Source organism: Zootoca vivipara, chromosome 2, assembly GCF_963506605.1.
Source record: "Zootoca vivipara chromosome 2, rZooViv1.1, whole genome shotgun sequence".
In the NCBI taxonomy this organism is placed as follows: domain Eukaryota; kingdom Metazoa; phylum Chordata; class Lepidosauria; order Squamata; family Lacertidae; genus Zootoca; species Zootoca vivipara.
Genome location: NC_083277.1, coordinates 11,281,555 through 11,295,944, shown reverse-complemented (window position 1 = coordinate 11,295,944; position 14,390 = coordinate 11,281,555). Strand labels below are relative to the sequence as shown.

General features: G+C 49.1%; 1 protein-coding gene across 1 annotated transcript; it reads left to right on the top strand.

Annotated features, from left to right (window-relative positions):
• The first annotated feature begins 912 nt into the window (after positions 1-912).
• Positions 913-12,597, top strand: LOC118080982 (zinc finger protein 883-like). Its single transcript, XM_035107063.2, has 4 exons — positions 913-1,043; positions 3,588-4,293; positions 7,301-7,397; positions 8,748-12,597. Exons 2-4 carry the CDS (start codon positions 3,610-3,612, stop codon positions 9,962-9,964), a joined length of 1,998 nt encoding a protein of 665 aa, XP_034962954.2. The 5' UTR covers positions 913-1,043; positions 3,588-3,609; the 3' UTR covers positions 9,965-12,597.
• Positions 12,598-14,390: the final 1,793 nt, after the last annotated feature.

Below are 14,390 nucleotides of genomic sequence, written 5' to 3'. Positions count from 1 at the left end.
TCACCAAGTCTGATGTCTTATTTTTCACTTTGGGTGTCTGAAGGAAACATCTGTATCAAGTTAAGTTCGGAAGAAAGCCTTTAATAAATCAATCCAAGGGAACATGGAACTCTGCTGCTGGAAATTCCAAAACAAGAGGAGTCAGTGTTTGGATTTTCCCGCATACTTCATTTGAAGAAGAAGGAATTTTAAAAGACCCAAGAGATATCGAAAGGGAAAACTAAGGCATTCTTCAACACACAATCCAGGCAACCTGAAATATATCCTTTGCCAATATGCATTAATAAATATCTGGAGATCGCTGAACTCAACAGAGAGCAGTTTTTCATTTTTCTCAATCTCCCATAAATCATATTCCGAATAGATTATTTCCTGTGCTCTTCAGGCAATCCAGGTAGTTTACATGGTTCTCTCTCCATCTTCCCCGCCCTACATTTTAACCTCACAACAACCCTGCGAGGTAGGTTGGGCTGAGCAAGGCATTTTAATCTTGCTCCACCCGGGTCCTAGTCCACACACCCCCCGCTTCCTCCAGCCACTGCCCACAAAAAAACCTCGAAGCAACATAGTCTCCAGGCACTGCAGTCGTCTGCAAGTGATTCCCATCGCTTCCCGAAACAGACAGACAAACAGACAGATCCCCCTGTAGTTGAGATCTCTTGCATTGCAAGGGGTTGGACTGGATGACCCTCGGGATCCCTTCGGACGCTACAATTATAGGAGTCTTCCCTTCTCTCTCTCTCTCTCTCTCTCAATTTTTTTTCTTTCTCTCTCTTCCTCAAGGGGTTAAGTGCAGCGAGCTTCGCGCGCCTAGAGAGGAGGGAAACGAGAACCACATGGCGAGGAAGGGAAGGGAAAGAGTGCGCAAAGAGATAGAAAAGCAGTGAGGTCACTTTCCTGCCCCACCTTCTCCCCTTCCTGGTGCGAAGCTTCCCTTTTGCACCGCCAGCCCTCCCTCCCTCCCCCCTCCCCCTCATTTCCTTCTGCTGGGGGCGGCAGGAGCCCGAAGTGTGGACGGTTTGCAAAGGCAGCGGAAGCAACAGGCGAGTGATTGATGTTGATGATGATTATTAATTAATAATAGGAGTCAGGATTCCTGGGAGGGAGAAGAGGGGTGGGAGGTGGGAATCTGGAGAGCCAGAGCCAGAGATGTGGCGGGGGGATCCAGGCGTTTTCCCAGTCTCCCAGGTGCTTTGCATGCAGCTGCTTTGCATGCAGAAGTTTCCCCGGTTCAGACGCGGAGTGAAGGCACAAAGTGCCCCCGCCCTCCCAGATCCAGGACACGCTCGTAGCCCAAGAATCTGTGATCAGCACCACAGCCAAGCACATGCAAGCCCTTCCAGGATCGAGCAGCACCTGCGGTTGGTGCACCTGCCTTGCATGTAGAAGGCCTCGGTTCAGTCCCCAGCGGCATCTACAGGTTCAGCCTGAAACCCTGGAGAAGCGCTGCCGGTCAGTGTTTTGACAGCACTAAGCTAAGATGGATGGGTGGTGTAAGGCAGCTCTCTTTATGTTCCGTTCTGCAGAACAGGAAGCAAACCCTGCAAAAGAGGGCACCTGTTGCTTCTCTGCCTGATGTACTGCTCTTAGTCAGCCTCTGCTTGAGGGAGCAGGCTCACAGGTAGAACCGCTCCCTTGCATTCAGAATGTCCCTCGTCCAACCTCCAGCATCTTTAGATGTTGCAGGTAGAGACCACGGCCTCAAACCCTGGAGAGCCTCTGCCAGTCAGTGTAGGCAATTCTGGGCTAGATGGACCAGTGGCTTTGGCTTGGTTTAAGGCAGCCTCCCATGTTCCCAGTAGACATTCCCACCGTGTCCAGTGGGGATTGCTGCCTAGTTGTGTGAAGATCTTGATGTCTTCCCTGTAAAATAGGCAAAGTGGAGATTATCATAAGGTTGAAACGCCTCTTAACAAGCATACATTGCATGCTTGTGAGCCGAGGTGATGTCATGGTTGGAGTGTTGAACCTGGGAGAGCAGGGTTCAAATTCCCACTCAGCCATGACGCTCACTGGGTGACCATCACCAGCTCTTAACCAAACCTACCTCACAGGGTTGTTGTGAAGATGACATGGGGACCTTGGCCACCACCTTGAGTTCCTTGGAAGATAAAGGAGGTATTTAAATGTTGTAAATAATAATAGTAATAAATAGCAGTGTCTAATCTGTGTCTAATCCGAAGTAAGTCCTGTTGCATGCAATGGGGCTTACTTTCGGAGAAGAGGGGTTAAGATTGGAGCCTTTGATGTTTACGCATTCCTGACCTCTCTTATTTTTATTAGGTTGGTCTCGTGTACACTGTCCAGTTTTATTAGTGATAAACATTTCCCCCTTCTATTTAGCTTTTACTGAAATGTTACTGAACACTGCAGTTGTGTTTTTATCGTTTTGCTGTGGACAGCTTAGATATTTTAAGCCATGTAAAAATAAAATAAAAACGGCAGCTCCCACATCACATGCATGAGGGTGGGATCAGTAATGCGAGGGGACAAAGTTTGCAGAAGTCCCTTCTTGAAATGCTGAGCGACTGTTGGGGAACAAAAGTGGGGGAAAGGGACTGGCAAGATAGAGTGGAATATAAGGGGAAAGGGGGATAGCTAAGTGACTGGGATACAGAACAGGAGGACTTTACACTGCAACATTTTGTTGCAGGTTTTGCTTGTTGTTGGTGCTCCCGGAAAGGTATCACCCATTGCGCTCACATTTTTGGAGATTGAAAGGTCTCCTGCTCCCCAAAACGCTCCCCCTTTCTCTCTTGCAGACCCCTGAGGTTGGAGCCTTTCAAGACATGCAAGTGGTGCCACCTCTCTCCCTTGAAACCCCCCTTTCCACAAAGCCTTTGGCACAACCCATTAAGTTTGGGATGGGAAACCTGTTCCCAGCTGAGCAACCTTCCAAGGGCCACAAGCCAGTGGTAGGCATGGCTAGAGGTAAAAGTGGGTGGAGCAACAAATGTAAATTTGGGCAGTGGGCCAGGTTCTACACACTTTCCCACATCCTTGATCATCTCCCGACAAGCAAATGATCAGAGTTCAAGGATGCTTTCCAGCCTTGGGGTGTGAAGCAGGGCAAGTGAGGGATGTGGCTTTCTTGGGAGACACCTGAGGGCCATGTACAGAGGTCTGGAGCGCTGCATGTAACGGAAATCACATTGCTTCTCTTTTTACTCTTTCCCTCTTTTTCTGATGTTCCCTGTGTTGAGTTTAAGATTGTAAGCTCCTTGGGGCAGGGAACTCTTCCACTCAGTGAAGTGCCACGCACAGCAACTTTGTCCTGGAAGATTCAATTGCTTTGCTTTTTAAAAACTGTTTCGATTGCTATGGAATTGTTTTCTTTCTGCATTTTAACTGTGTGGATTTCATAACTTGATTTCATATTTGCAAACCAATTAAAAAGACTTTTTGGCATACAAACGAAGAAATAACATTAATTGCTGAAAGTCCATTTGTCTTCACATTGCGGCCTTAAGTTCCCCAACTGGGAAGCGACAAGGATGTGGTGCGTTCAAGGGAGATATTTATTTGGTCCACGTTTGCACCGCTTTCCTTTTTCCCACATAAACTGATTGAATTTCTTTCCTGTCTAGGTGCCGCGTGCCAGGAGTCAAAATGGAGGAGTGGGCCTCGCCAGGACCCAAGTCGGCGGAGGGCATGCCTGGGAAAGAACTTCACATTGTCCAAGTTGGGACCATCGCGGAATCGATTCCGCCTCGGGTCAAGCAAGAACCAAAGGAGCGGGTGCAGGAGTTCTGGGAAGCCAGAAAGCAGGAATTTCTGAAGACGGTGGCACCGTCCTCGTATCCCGGGTGGGGAGACGCACAATCGCCTCCGACGGAGAAGAGCTCCGCAGGGACAAAGGCCTCCTTTGAAGGAGCGTCAGGCACTAAGCAGCGGTCCAGAGAAGAGGGTGCGGATCTGACCCTGCTAGGCCTGAGTGGCAAGGAGGAAAACGCAGAAGCCTTTGTGGGAGTGAAGGAGGAGATCCCGGACACAGGTGCCCTCAACATGGAGATGCGCTGCCAGCGCTTCCGGCAGTTCAGTTACCGGGAGGCTGAGGGTCCCCGCGAGGCCTTCTGCCAGCTCTGGGAGCTTTGTCGCCAGTGGCTGAAGCCGGAGAGACACACCAAGGAGCAGATCTTGGAGCTGGTGATCCTGGAGCAGTTTCTGGCTGTCCTGCCCTTGGAGATGCAGTGCTGGGTGAGGGAGAGGGGCCCGGAGACTGGCAACCAGGCCGTGGCCCTGGCGGAGGATTTCCTGTGGATGCCGCCAAGGACGGAGAGGTCGGAGCAGAAGGTGAGGGCAGGTTGCTTGTAATAATAATTATAATGATAATGATAATAATAATAATAATAATAATAATAATAATAATAATAATTTATTTGTACCCCGCCCATCTGGCTGGGTTCCCCAGCCAACAGAGATTAAAAATACATTAAAATGTCACACATTAAAAACTTCCCTGAACAGGGCTGCCTTCAGATGTCTTCTAAATGTAAGATACCGTATATGCTGGCGTATAAGGCGACTGGGCATATAAGACGACCCCTTACTTTTCAAGTTAAAATATAGAATTTGGGATGTACTCCAGCCCTTTTTTGGCGGGGAGGGGAGGCTGTCTTCTCCAGCACTCAAGTCTGCAGCCGGGGAAATGGTGGTTTGTTTGTTTGCTTGCTTGCTTAGTTATTGAGAGGGGGAAAGAAGCCAGAGAGCGGAGAGAGAGACAACGAGGCTGGCTCAGTGAGCAAAAGGGGAATAGAAGCCAGGGAGAGGGAGAGAAACCATAGAGAGGATAGCGATAGAGGGGCAGAGACATCGGAGGCTCACACAGCCAGCGAAAGACGCTGAGCAGCAGTGAAAGAGAGAGCGGAGAGAGAGAGAGACGGAGAGATCCCTTTGCTTTGCGCTGACAAAAAAAGAAGAGGCAGCAGCTTGACACCAATGAAATACACAAAACTGTATCTCTGCGCTGATCCAGGTCACAAAGCCATGAGGGAGCCATTCTCCCTGGCGGGGAGCAGCCCCCTCCCGAGCGCGCTTCTTTGCGTTCATATGGTCACTGCATACAGTGGGGATGCGGCCGTTTTTGAGCTCCCCCCACCGTATGCGGTGACTGCAGATTCTTGGACCCGGTGTATAAGACGGGCCCCCAACTTTTGAAAAAAATTTCCTGGGTTCAAAAGCCGTCTAATACGCCAGTATATACGGTAGTTATTTATCTCTTTGACATCTGATGGGAGGGCGTTCCACAGGGCAGGCGCCACCACCAAGAAGGCCCTCTGTCTGGTTCCCTGTAACTTCACTTCTTGCAGTGAGGGAAAGGCCAGAAGGCCCTCAGAGCTGGACCTCAGTGTCCGGGCAGAACGATGGAGGTGGAGATACTCCTTCAGGTATACTGGTCCGAGGCCATTTAGGGCTTTAAATGTCAGCACCAACACTTGGAATTGTGCTCGGAAACGTACTGGGAGCCAATGTAGGTCTTTCAGGACCGGTGTTATGTGGTCTCGGTGGCTGCTCCCAGCCACCAGTCTAGCTTCCGCATTCTGGATTAGTTGTCGTTTCCAGGTCACCTTCAAAGGTAGCCCCATGTAGAGCGCATTGCAGTAGTCCAAGCTGGAGATAACTAGAGCATGCACCATTCTTGCGAGACAGTCTGCAGACAGATAGGGTCTCAGCCTGCGTACCAGATGGAGCTGGTAGACAGCTGCCCTGGATACAGAATTGACCTGCGCCTCCATGGAGGGAGTGGAGTGTAAGGGATCCCAGGAGGTCATCCAGCCCAACCCCCTGCTCAGTCTGCAGGGTCTGAAGTTTATTTATTAAGTGTCTGTATCCCACCTTTTGTTCAAGGAGCTCAAGGGACACTGCAGATCTGAATTCGCCACTGCGCTACTGAATACACACCAGAGGGGATTTGATTTAAATCAACTCGATTTAAATTACAATCTAAATCACTAGTCAGTAAGGTTTGACTTAATTTTTATTTTATTTTTTACAGAAAGACTCATTCTTACTGGTATAATCTTAATATTTACAACCAACCAGATGAAGGTTTCCTTTTTGGAATAATAGATTTTCAGAGTAGTTTTTACAGCTATATCAAAAATCACTGATTTGGTTATACTATTAGAAATACATACAGTAGACCAAGAATTGTGTGCATGCACATGAAAAGCTCATACCAGTAACAAACTTAGTTGGTCTCTAAGGTGCTACTGGAAGGATATATTTTTAAATTTTGTTATTGAATTATTGTGAGGTTTAATAAGTTAACTGTTTATATTTGGAGAACTTTTCTGCTGTACTTTATTGGAAGGTGAAAAATAATAATTTCCTTAGTAACAATTTAGACAATTTATTTAACTGGAACAATAACATTATAGCATATGTATCCATGTTTGTTAACTGGTGTGGATAAACAATTAAAAAAAAATACTTGGCCTGAGTTTTAGCACACATGAAAAACTTAAATAAATCCCTATTTCCTGATGAGTAGCCTTTGGACTATAATGTACCTTACTTAAATAGAAAACTATCTTTAGAAAGATTTTTCCTCCGTAACTGATTACTTTTTCCTGCCAATCTCTAATTGTAGGCGTCTCCTGTGATTTCCATAATTTAGCGATTAAAATCCTTGCTGCTGTCACTGAGTACAGGAATACTTTTTCGTCCTGTTTATCAATTCCCTCATCTACCATGCCCAATAGAAATGATTCTGGAGTTTTTTTTATGTTGTATTTGAGTAATCAGTTACATTGATTTGGCCAGACTGACAAATGCAATAAGAGGGGGTACCTATAAGAAATTTAATCATAATTGGGAAAAATTTGGAGAATATCTGAAAAGACTTGGGTTTGCAACAAATATTCTGTAGAGATTCCAAAATGAAATTGATTTAAAGCAGTACAAATAAGTATATCTGTAGCACGGGATGAAGATGAGTGGAAGTCAACTTATAAGAAGAAAATGTAAGATTTGGATAACGGCTGATTTGATTCATGTTTTGGTTGTAGTTTTTATTTGTATGTATTTTATGTATAGTATTGTTTTAATCTCAATAAAGGTTAAAAAAGAAAGAAAGAAAGAAAGATTTTTCCTCCGAAAGCATTTTATTTTAAAAATCTGATATAAATTTTAAAAATTCCGACTTAAATAAAAATAAATAAATCTGTTTTTATCTCTTAAAAATATCATTGATTTTTGTCCACCCTGATACACACCAACATGCATGTGCATATTCACATGCATTTCCAAACTCATTTAAAAAAAACATATTGCATATTGTCCTTATTTTCTCCCCCAGACAGTAGAGGATTTGGACAGTTCTGCTGCCGGTTCCCCCAAGTCAGAGCTGGATCCGTCGGACATTGTGAAGATTGAGCTGCCCATGGATGGTGATGGTGAGGAGACCCAAAGTGGGGTTTGGGGGGGGGAGGTGGGGTACAGGTGAGGACAGAGCCCTTTGACGGAAGATTGAAGCTGCTGGTCAGAGGCAGGGATGCCTCTGAACATCAGTTGCTGGAAACCACAGGAAGGGACACTGTTCTTATGCTTAGGGCTGAGCAATATATCGATATGCAATCCAAAACAGGTTCAAAGTCCATATCATGATATCGGTTTCATAATTTTTGACCTTGCAATATAGAAGAAGAGTTTGGGTTTGATATCCCGCTTTATCACTACCCTAAGGAGTCTCAAAGCGGCTAACAGTCTCCTTTCCCTTCCTCCCCCACAACAAACACTCTGTGAGGTGAGGGCGGCTGAGAAACTTCAGAGAATTTTGACTAGCTCAAGGTCACCCAGCAGCTGCATGTGGAGGAGCAGAGATGCGAACCCTGTTCCCCAGATTACGAGTCTACCGCTCTTAACCACTACACCACACTGGCTCGTGAATCATAATGTTTGTGTGTGTTCTGCAAAAATTACAATATGGAAAAAACCATGAAGCCAGACAATGCTTCTCTCGATTCCTGCAGCCCCTGTTATTTTATTTATTTTAATTTATTTATTTGGTTTTTCAAATTGAATTTTTTACAGAGATATATATATCAAAATAATAATAATCATAAAAATCTCCTGGACTTCCATCCTTCCCTTTGTGGGTCCTATTATTAATCATTTCCTCCCGCATCTTTTATGATGATCCAAATCTTTTACCTCTCCATTGTGTCCAGGATTCACCCTTGGACTGCAAGTGATATTCCAACCCTACTTTTAACAGCTTACGATAGTCTTTAAGATAAGTTATAAATTTTCCCCATTCCTTATTAAAATCTTGGTCTTCCTGATTTCTGATTCTTCCGGTCAGTTTAGCCATTTCAGCATAAACCATCAACTTCATCCGCCATTCTTCTCTAGTAGGGGCTTTATCTTCTTTCCATCTCTGGGCCAATAACATCCGTGCAGCCGTGGCCGCATACATCTGCAGCCCCTGTTTGCCGGCTCAGCTCTCCCCCAACTCATGCAGGGGGGCAGCGGATCACAAGAGCAGGTGCCGGCAAAAATAATGTTGCAGGAAAAACCATGAAGCCAGCCAAAGCCTCCAATTAGCTCAGTATATTGCAATGTTTAGCTGCTGATATATCACATAGTTGAAAAGCAGATAGCATCCAGCCCTACTTGTGCTCCAATCCTGCTTACTGGTTTCTCACTGGCCTCTGGTTGGCCACTGTGAGAAGGGGACCCTAAGCTAGATGGGACATAGGCCTGATCCAGCAGGCTCCTCTTAACCCTTATTTCCGTTATTCCAGGAATCAGTGACCAGCAGCCATATATCCTTGGGGGAGCGGCTGGCTTGGAGGAGGGGATGAGGAAGAAGGCGGTCCTGGGCCCCCGTCCGAAGACCCCAAAGGTGCCACCCAAGGAGAAGCCCCACAAGTGCCAGTACTGCGGGAAGATCTCTGACTGCCGTGCCCACCTGATCATCCACGAGCGGACGCACACGGGCGAGAAGCCGCACAAGTGCTCGGCCTGCGGCAAGTGCTTCACGCGGAAGGAGTCTCTCATCATCCACGAGCGCTTCCACACGGGCGAGAAGCCGTACAAGTGCTCGGCCTGCGGCAAGACCTTCAGCGACAAGATCGGACGGCTGATCCACGAGCGGACCCACACGGGCGAGCGGCCCTACAAGTGCCCCGAGTGCGGGAAGAGCTTCGGCACGCGCTGCAACCTCCTGCGCCACCGGAGGGTGCACACGGGGGAGAAGCCTTACCGGTGCGTCGAGTGCGGCCAGAGCTTCCGCTACCGGCCGCAGCTGGTGATCCACGAGGGCAGCCACAAGGGGGAGAAGCCCTACAAGTGCCCCGAGTGCGGGGAGAGCTTCAGCCAGACGCGGCACCTGGTCATCCACAAGTGGACCCACACAGGGGAGAGGCCCCACAAGTGTGCTGTCTGCGGCAAGAGCTTCAACCAGAAATCGGACCTCGTCACGCACACCCGGACCCACACGGGCGAGAAGCCGTACGCCTGCTCCGAGTGTGGGAAGAGCTTCATCTCCAGCTGCCAGCTAAGGAAGCACGAGCGGATCCACACGGGGGAGAAGCCCTACCAGTGCGCCGAGTGCGGGAAGCGCTTCACCTACAGCTCGCACCTGACGACGCACAAGCGCACACACACGGGGGAGAAGCCCTACCAGTGCGCCGACTGCGGCAAGTGCTTCATCTCCAGCTCGCACTTCACCGCCCACAAGCGGACGCACACAGGGGAGAAGCCCTTCCGCTGCGCGCACTGCGGGAACGGCTACATTCAGAGGTCGCAGCTGGCCAAGCACGAGAGGTCCCACACGGGGGAGAAGCCCTACGCCTGCTCCGAGTGTGGGCAGAACTTCCGCTGGAGCCAAGGCCTCAAGAAACACATGCGGACGCACACGGGAGAGAAGCCCTACCAGTGCCCGAGGTGCGAGAAAACCTTCTCCAGCTCCTCCAACCTGTCCCGCCACCAGAAGATCCACACCAGGGAGAAGCCGTAATGGCGGCTTCATGTCCGGATCCAACGGTGGGATCGCGGGTGTGGTCGGAATACCAAAGAAGGACGTCCAGAACTCCCAAGGGTTCAGTTCTGGTGCTTTCTTCAAAGAAAGGTGCAGAGTTCCACCAAAGCAAGTCAATATCAACATATCTGAGCTCTTTGCTACAACAACTAATTGTGGGAAAATTCCTTCAGTAGCACCTTAAAGACCAACTAAGTTTTTATTTTGGTATGAGCTTTTGTGTGCATGCACACTTCGTCAGATACGAAAGCTCATACCAAAATAAAAACTTATTTGGTCTTTAAGGTGCTACTGAAGGAATTTTTTTATTTTGTTTCGACTCAGACCAACACGGCTACCTACCTGTAACTAGAACTAATTGTGGGGTTATCTTGACTACCAAGATGGTGACTGCAAGCCTTCCAGAACATGCCACCTTTGGTTCAGCACACTGACAAGCTGTACTCTCACCTCTCTGACACCTCACCCTGACATGGCCCCTGGTGCTCCTGCAGTGAAAACCCGCTTTGTTTCTCTTCTCCCTGCCAAAAGAGACACTCTGCTCCAGCTGCCAGCTGCCCAGGAACTGCAAGGGAGGGGCACTCTGGCTCTCAGAACCAGCAAGTGGAACAAGGACTGCTGGCTGCCTTTTTTTTGTATGCCAGGTTTGGGGAACCTGTGGCCCTCTGGATGCAAGACTCCAGTTCCCATCATCCCCAGCCGATGCGGGCAATGGCCAGGAATGAAGGAATCTGCGGTTCAGCAACACCTGGAGAGCTTTGGGTTCTGCCATTCCTGCTTTGGGGTGACCTGGAAGTAAGCCCTGGTGAACCTGAGTAGACTCTGAATATGCAAGGATGAGGTTTCATGGTTCAAGTGTGTCATGGGCTTTGAAGAAACTCGATCTCAGGACGCAAGGGAGAAACGTGCTAAGAGGAAGGCACGCTTGGCAAATCCACACCCGCCTGGAAACCAATGTCCCCACTGTGGAAGGATGTGTGGATCCAGAATTGGCCTCCAGTCACTTACAGACCCATTGTTAAAGCCGTGTTTATGGAAGACAATCTACAAGTGATCGCCAAAGAAGAAGTAGCGTCATAGGCCAGCTTTGAGCTTAATTGAAATGCTGTGTAAAAAAAAAAGAGTCAGCCAGAAAACGAGTTCAAACGCAACACCGTAGCCCGAGCAGATTGGAATAAAATTCAGATGGAAAGGGAATTGAAATATTTAGGCTGCCACCCCAGCCCTGCCCACTTGGAAGGAAGTCCCACTGAATTCATTGGGGCTTACTCCCAGGTGAGTTGAGTTGGGATCGCTGCTTCTGCAGGGCTGGTGTCTTATAAAGGTTGGTGCTGGATTTTAAAAAGTAAACCTTGTTGGCAAAGAACATGATGGGCTTGTTGGTTTTTAACAGCTCTCTTGATGAATGTACACAACTGCTTTTAGGCACTGGAGAAGAGAGAATATTCCATTCCATTGTATGAAAGAGGGGTCTTTATCAATTTGCCATTTGTGCGTACCTACGTTATGGGCACATTTGTTTCTCGGCCGCTGCGATCCACCCGGGGCAGAAGGAGGCTAGGAGGCAATATGTACAAAGTCACAGCAGTTTAGATTTTAGCAACTGTACTGATTGTAATTATTGTATTAAAACTAACTCCAGATCCTCATTAAATTCTAGCTGCTGTATCTCTTGTGGAGTGGAACATGCATTGCATAAAAAATAAAATAAAAAATCTTGCCCTTTACCTCCAAGGAGCTCAAGGGGGTTTCCACCGTTTCCTGCCCAACCCCAACATCCTGTAACAACCTGGTAAAGGTAAAGGGGCCCCAGAGTCAGGTCCAGCCGTGTCCGACTCTGGGGTTGCGGCGCTCATCTCCAGGGGAGCCAGCGTTTGTCCGCAGACAGCTTCTGGGTCATGTGGCCAGCATGACAAAGCTGCTTCTGGCGAACCAGAGCAGCGCACGGAAACGCCGTTTACCTTCCCGCCAGAGCAGTCCCTATTTATCTACTTGCACTTTGATGTGCTTTCGAACTGCTAGGTGGGCAGGAGCTGGGACCAAGCAACGGGAGCTCACAGGGATTCGAACCGCCAACCTTCTGATCAGCAAGCCCTAGACTCTGTTCTCCTGGGGTGCTTTTGCCAGAATTCTGCATGCCAGATAAGTCAGTTTTTCTCAGACGGAAACCCACCAAAATAAGCTAAACAGATGATGAGGTAAGGCTACGTAAGGTAAAGGTAAATGACCCTGGGCGGTGAAGTGCAGTCAAAGGAGACTGTGGGGTTGCGGTGTACACACCACAGAGCCATAGCATAGAGAGCATAACATAACACAGGAAGAGCCCAGCTAGATCAGATCAAGGGCCTGTCTAGCACAGCCTCTTACTTTCACAGATGCCTGTGGGAAGCTCACAAGCAGGACTTCAGCACAGGATCACTCTCCCCTCCTGTGGTTCCCAGTAATTCCTGGTTTTCGGAAGCACTTTCTCCCGCAGCGGAGAGGGAACATAGCCAGCATGGTTCATAGCCTTATTCGCCATGCAAGTTCCTTACCCCATTTTTCACTTGCCTTAACTCGGATGATTAGGCCCCTGGATCATGGCCTCAGTGCAAGAGAAGATCATCGTCATGATTTTACTAGCAGGTCCGGAGCGGGTTACAACAATTTGAAATTCAGAACATATGTTGATGTTGGCATTTGCGTGTGGAGACCCTTTAACCTAGGTGTGAGGGACAGGGGATATCGCGAAGTCCCTCCCCTCCTGAGTTCAAGCCCGTCCCCGAGCAAAGGGGAAAGCAGGGAGAGTTCCGATTCCAGTGGGGAAGCAGGAAGTCGTGTCCGAGGCTCAGGCAGGGTAGAGGAGCCAGGGTCCCAGGTGGGACAGGAAGGGGCAAGTAAGGGGGGAAGACCCATCCCCCCAACTCCAGAATTACGCAGGAAGAGGAGGGGCAAGAGGATGGGTCTGCCAAAGCTTTTGTGTTGGAGAAAGACGCGCCAAAAGCCATTAGGAGGTTCTGAAACCGACTGACAACATCGCTCCGTGTAAATAGCAATGACTTGAGCACTGTAAATACTCAGCACCAATAAAAGAATAAAATGCAGAGCTGCGTAGCGTCGTTACTCTGAAGTAGTCCACTCCGGCCACTGTGACAGCAACCTCCTAATCATTTTTGGGCTACTTCGGAGTTGCCGGGATGAGCGTGTCCGAGGCGGAGAAGTGGCGGCAGATCGCTGAGCAAGCCCAGCTAGAACTGCAACAGCTGTCGCTGCAGGCGCAGGGAGAATTGAAGGCAGCTAAAGAGGAGACTAAGAAGGTCCAGGACGACCGGCTACAACTTGCGGAACAGGTGAGAGAGCTCCAGGAAAAAGAGCAGCATTTAAGGGCGGTGGCGGTAGACCTCCAAAACAAGCTGGATGCAGAGAAAAACAAGGCGGGAGGGGCTCCCCAAGTCCAAGTGCTGCCAGGAAGGAGAGCAGGGACCCTTGTAAGCAAGTTCAATGGAGACCCGAAGGAGTTTCAGGGCTTTGAGACTGAGATCGTGTATGCTCTTGAGCTGCACCAGAATGAGTTCCCCGATGATGAGCACAGAGTAGCGTTTATTGTGGAACATCTCACCGGAGCAGCCAGGGAGTGGCTAAGACCATTAATCGCAACCAAGAATCCTTGCATGAAAAATGTCCAACAATTTCTAGAAGGTTTGAGGACGATGTATTCGTCCGATAGTCATTTGGACCAGACTAAGGAGGAACTGCATAATTTACGCCAAGGAAATATGACAGTTCGCGCATATTGGGCGAAATTCACCATGCTGGTGCACAGACTGGGGTGGGTTTTGGATTCGCCTCCCATGCAAGCTGCGTTTTACTTGGGTTTGAGCGAGGAGGTGAAGGATGAACTCTCGAGAGGTCCAAAGCCCAGTACTATGGATCAGCTGAGCAAAGCAGCTCTGGCGGTGGGGGTGAGGCAGGAATCCCGGTGGAACGACAAGCAAGCGACGCGCGCAAAGCGGGCTTGGTTCCCACGGTCGCAGGAGAAGCCACTCCCTCAACAACCCTTTCAAGCCACGCCTGGAGCCAGCCAGGACCAGGAGCCCATGCAGATTGATAGCGCGCGCGCGCGGGCTTTTCAAACCCCAGCGGCGCCAAGACGCAAGGAGGGAAGGGGCGGGAATTGCTTTCTCTGCAACTCACCCCAGCATCTCGTCAGAGACTGCCCACATCGCAGGGAGTGGCAAGGAAAGGCGGGAACGGTGGTGCCCTCCCCCACTGACGCAGCACCACAGCAGGGAAACGGGAAAGCCTGGCTGCAGGAGACAAGGGGCAGCAGCCAGGCACAGTCAGCAGACAACAGCCCCAGCCCGCCCACCCGCACAGAGAGGTGCAGAGCCAGCCCACCCCTCCCAGAGCAGGAGTGGTTCTAGAA

What these genes read in the sequence shown, in the direction of transcription:
- LOC118080982 (XM_035107063.2), top strand. Translation starts at nt 3,610, where the DNA reads ATGGAGGAGTGGGCCTCGCCAGGACCCAAGTCGGCGGAGGGCATGCCT. An exon ending in CGGAGAGGTCGGAGCAGAAG is followed by an intron (nt 4,294 to 7,300) that starts GTGAGGGCAGGT and finishes TTTCTCCCCCAG; the next exon opens with ACAGTAGAGGATTTGGACAG. An exon ending in GCTGCCCATGGATGGTGATG is followed by an intron (nt 7,398 to 8,747) that starts GTGAGGAGACCC and finishes CCGTTATTCCAG; the next exon opens with GAATCAGTGACCAGCAGCCA.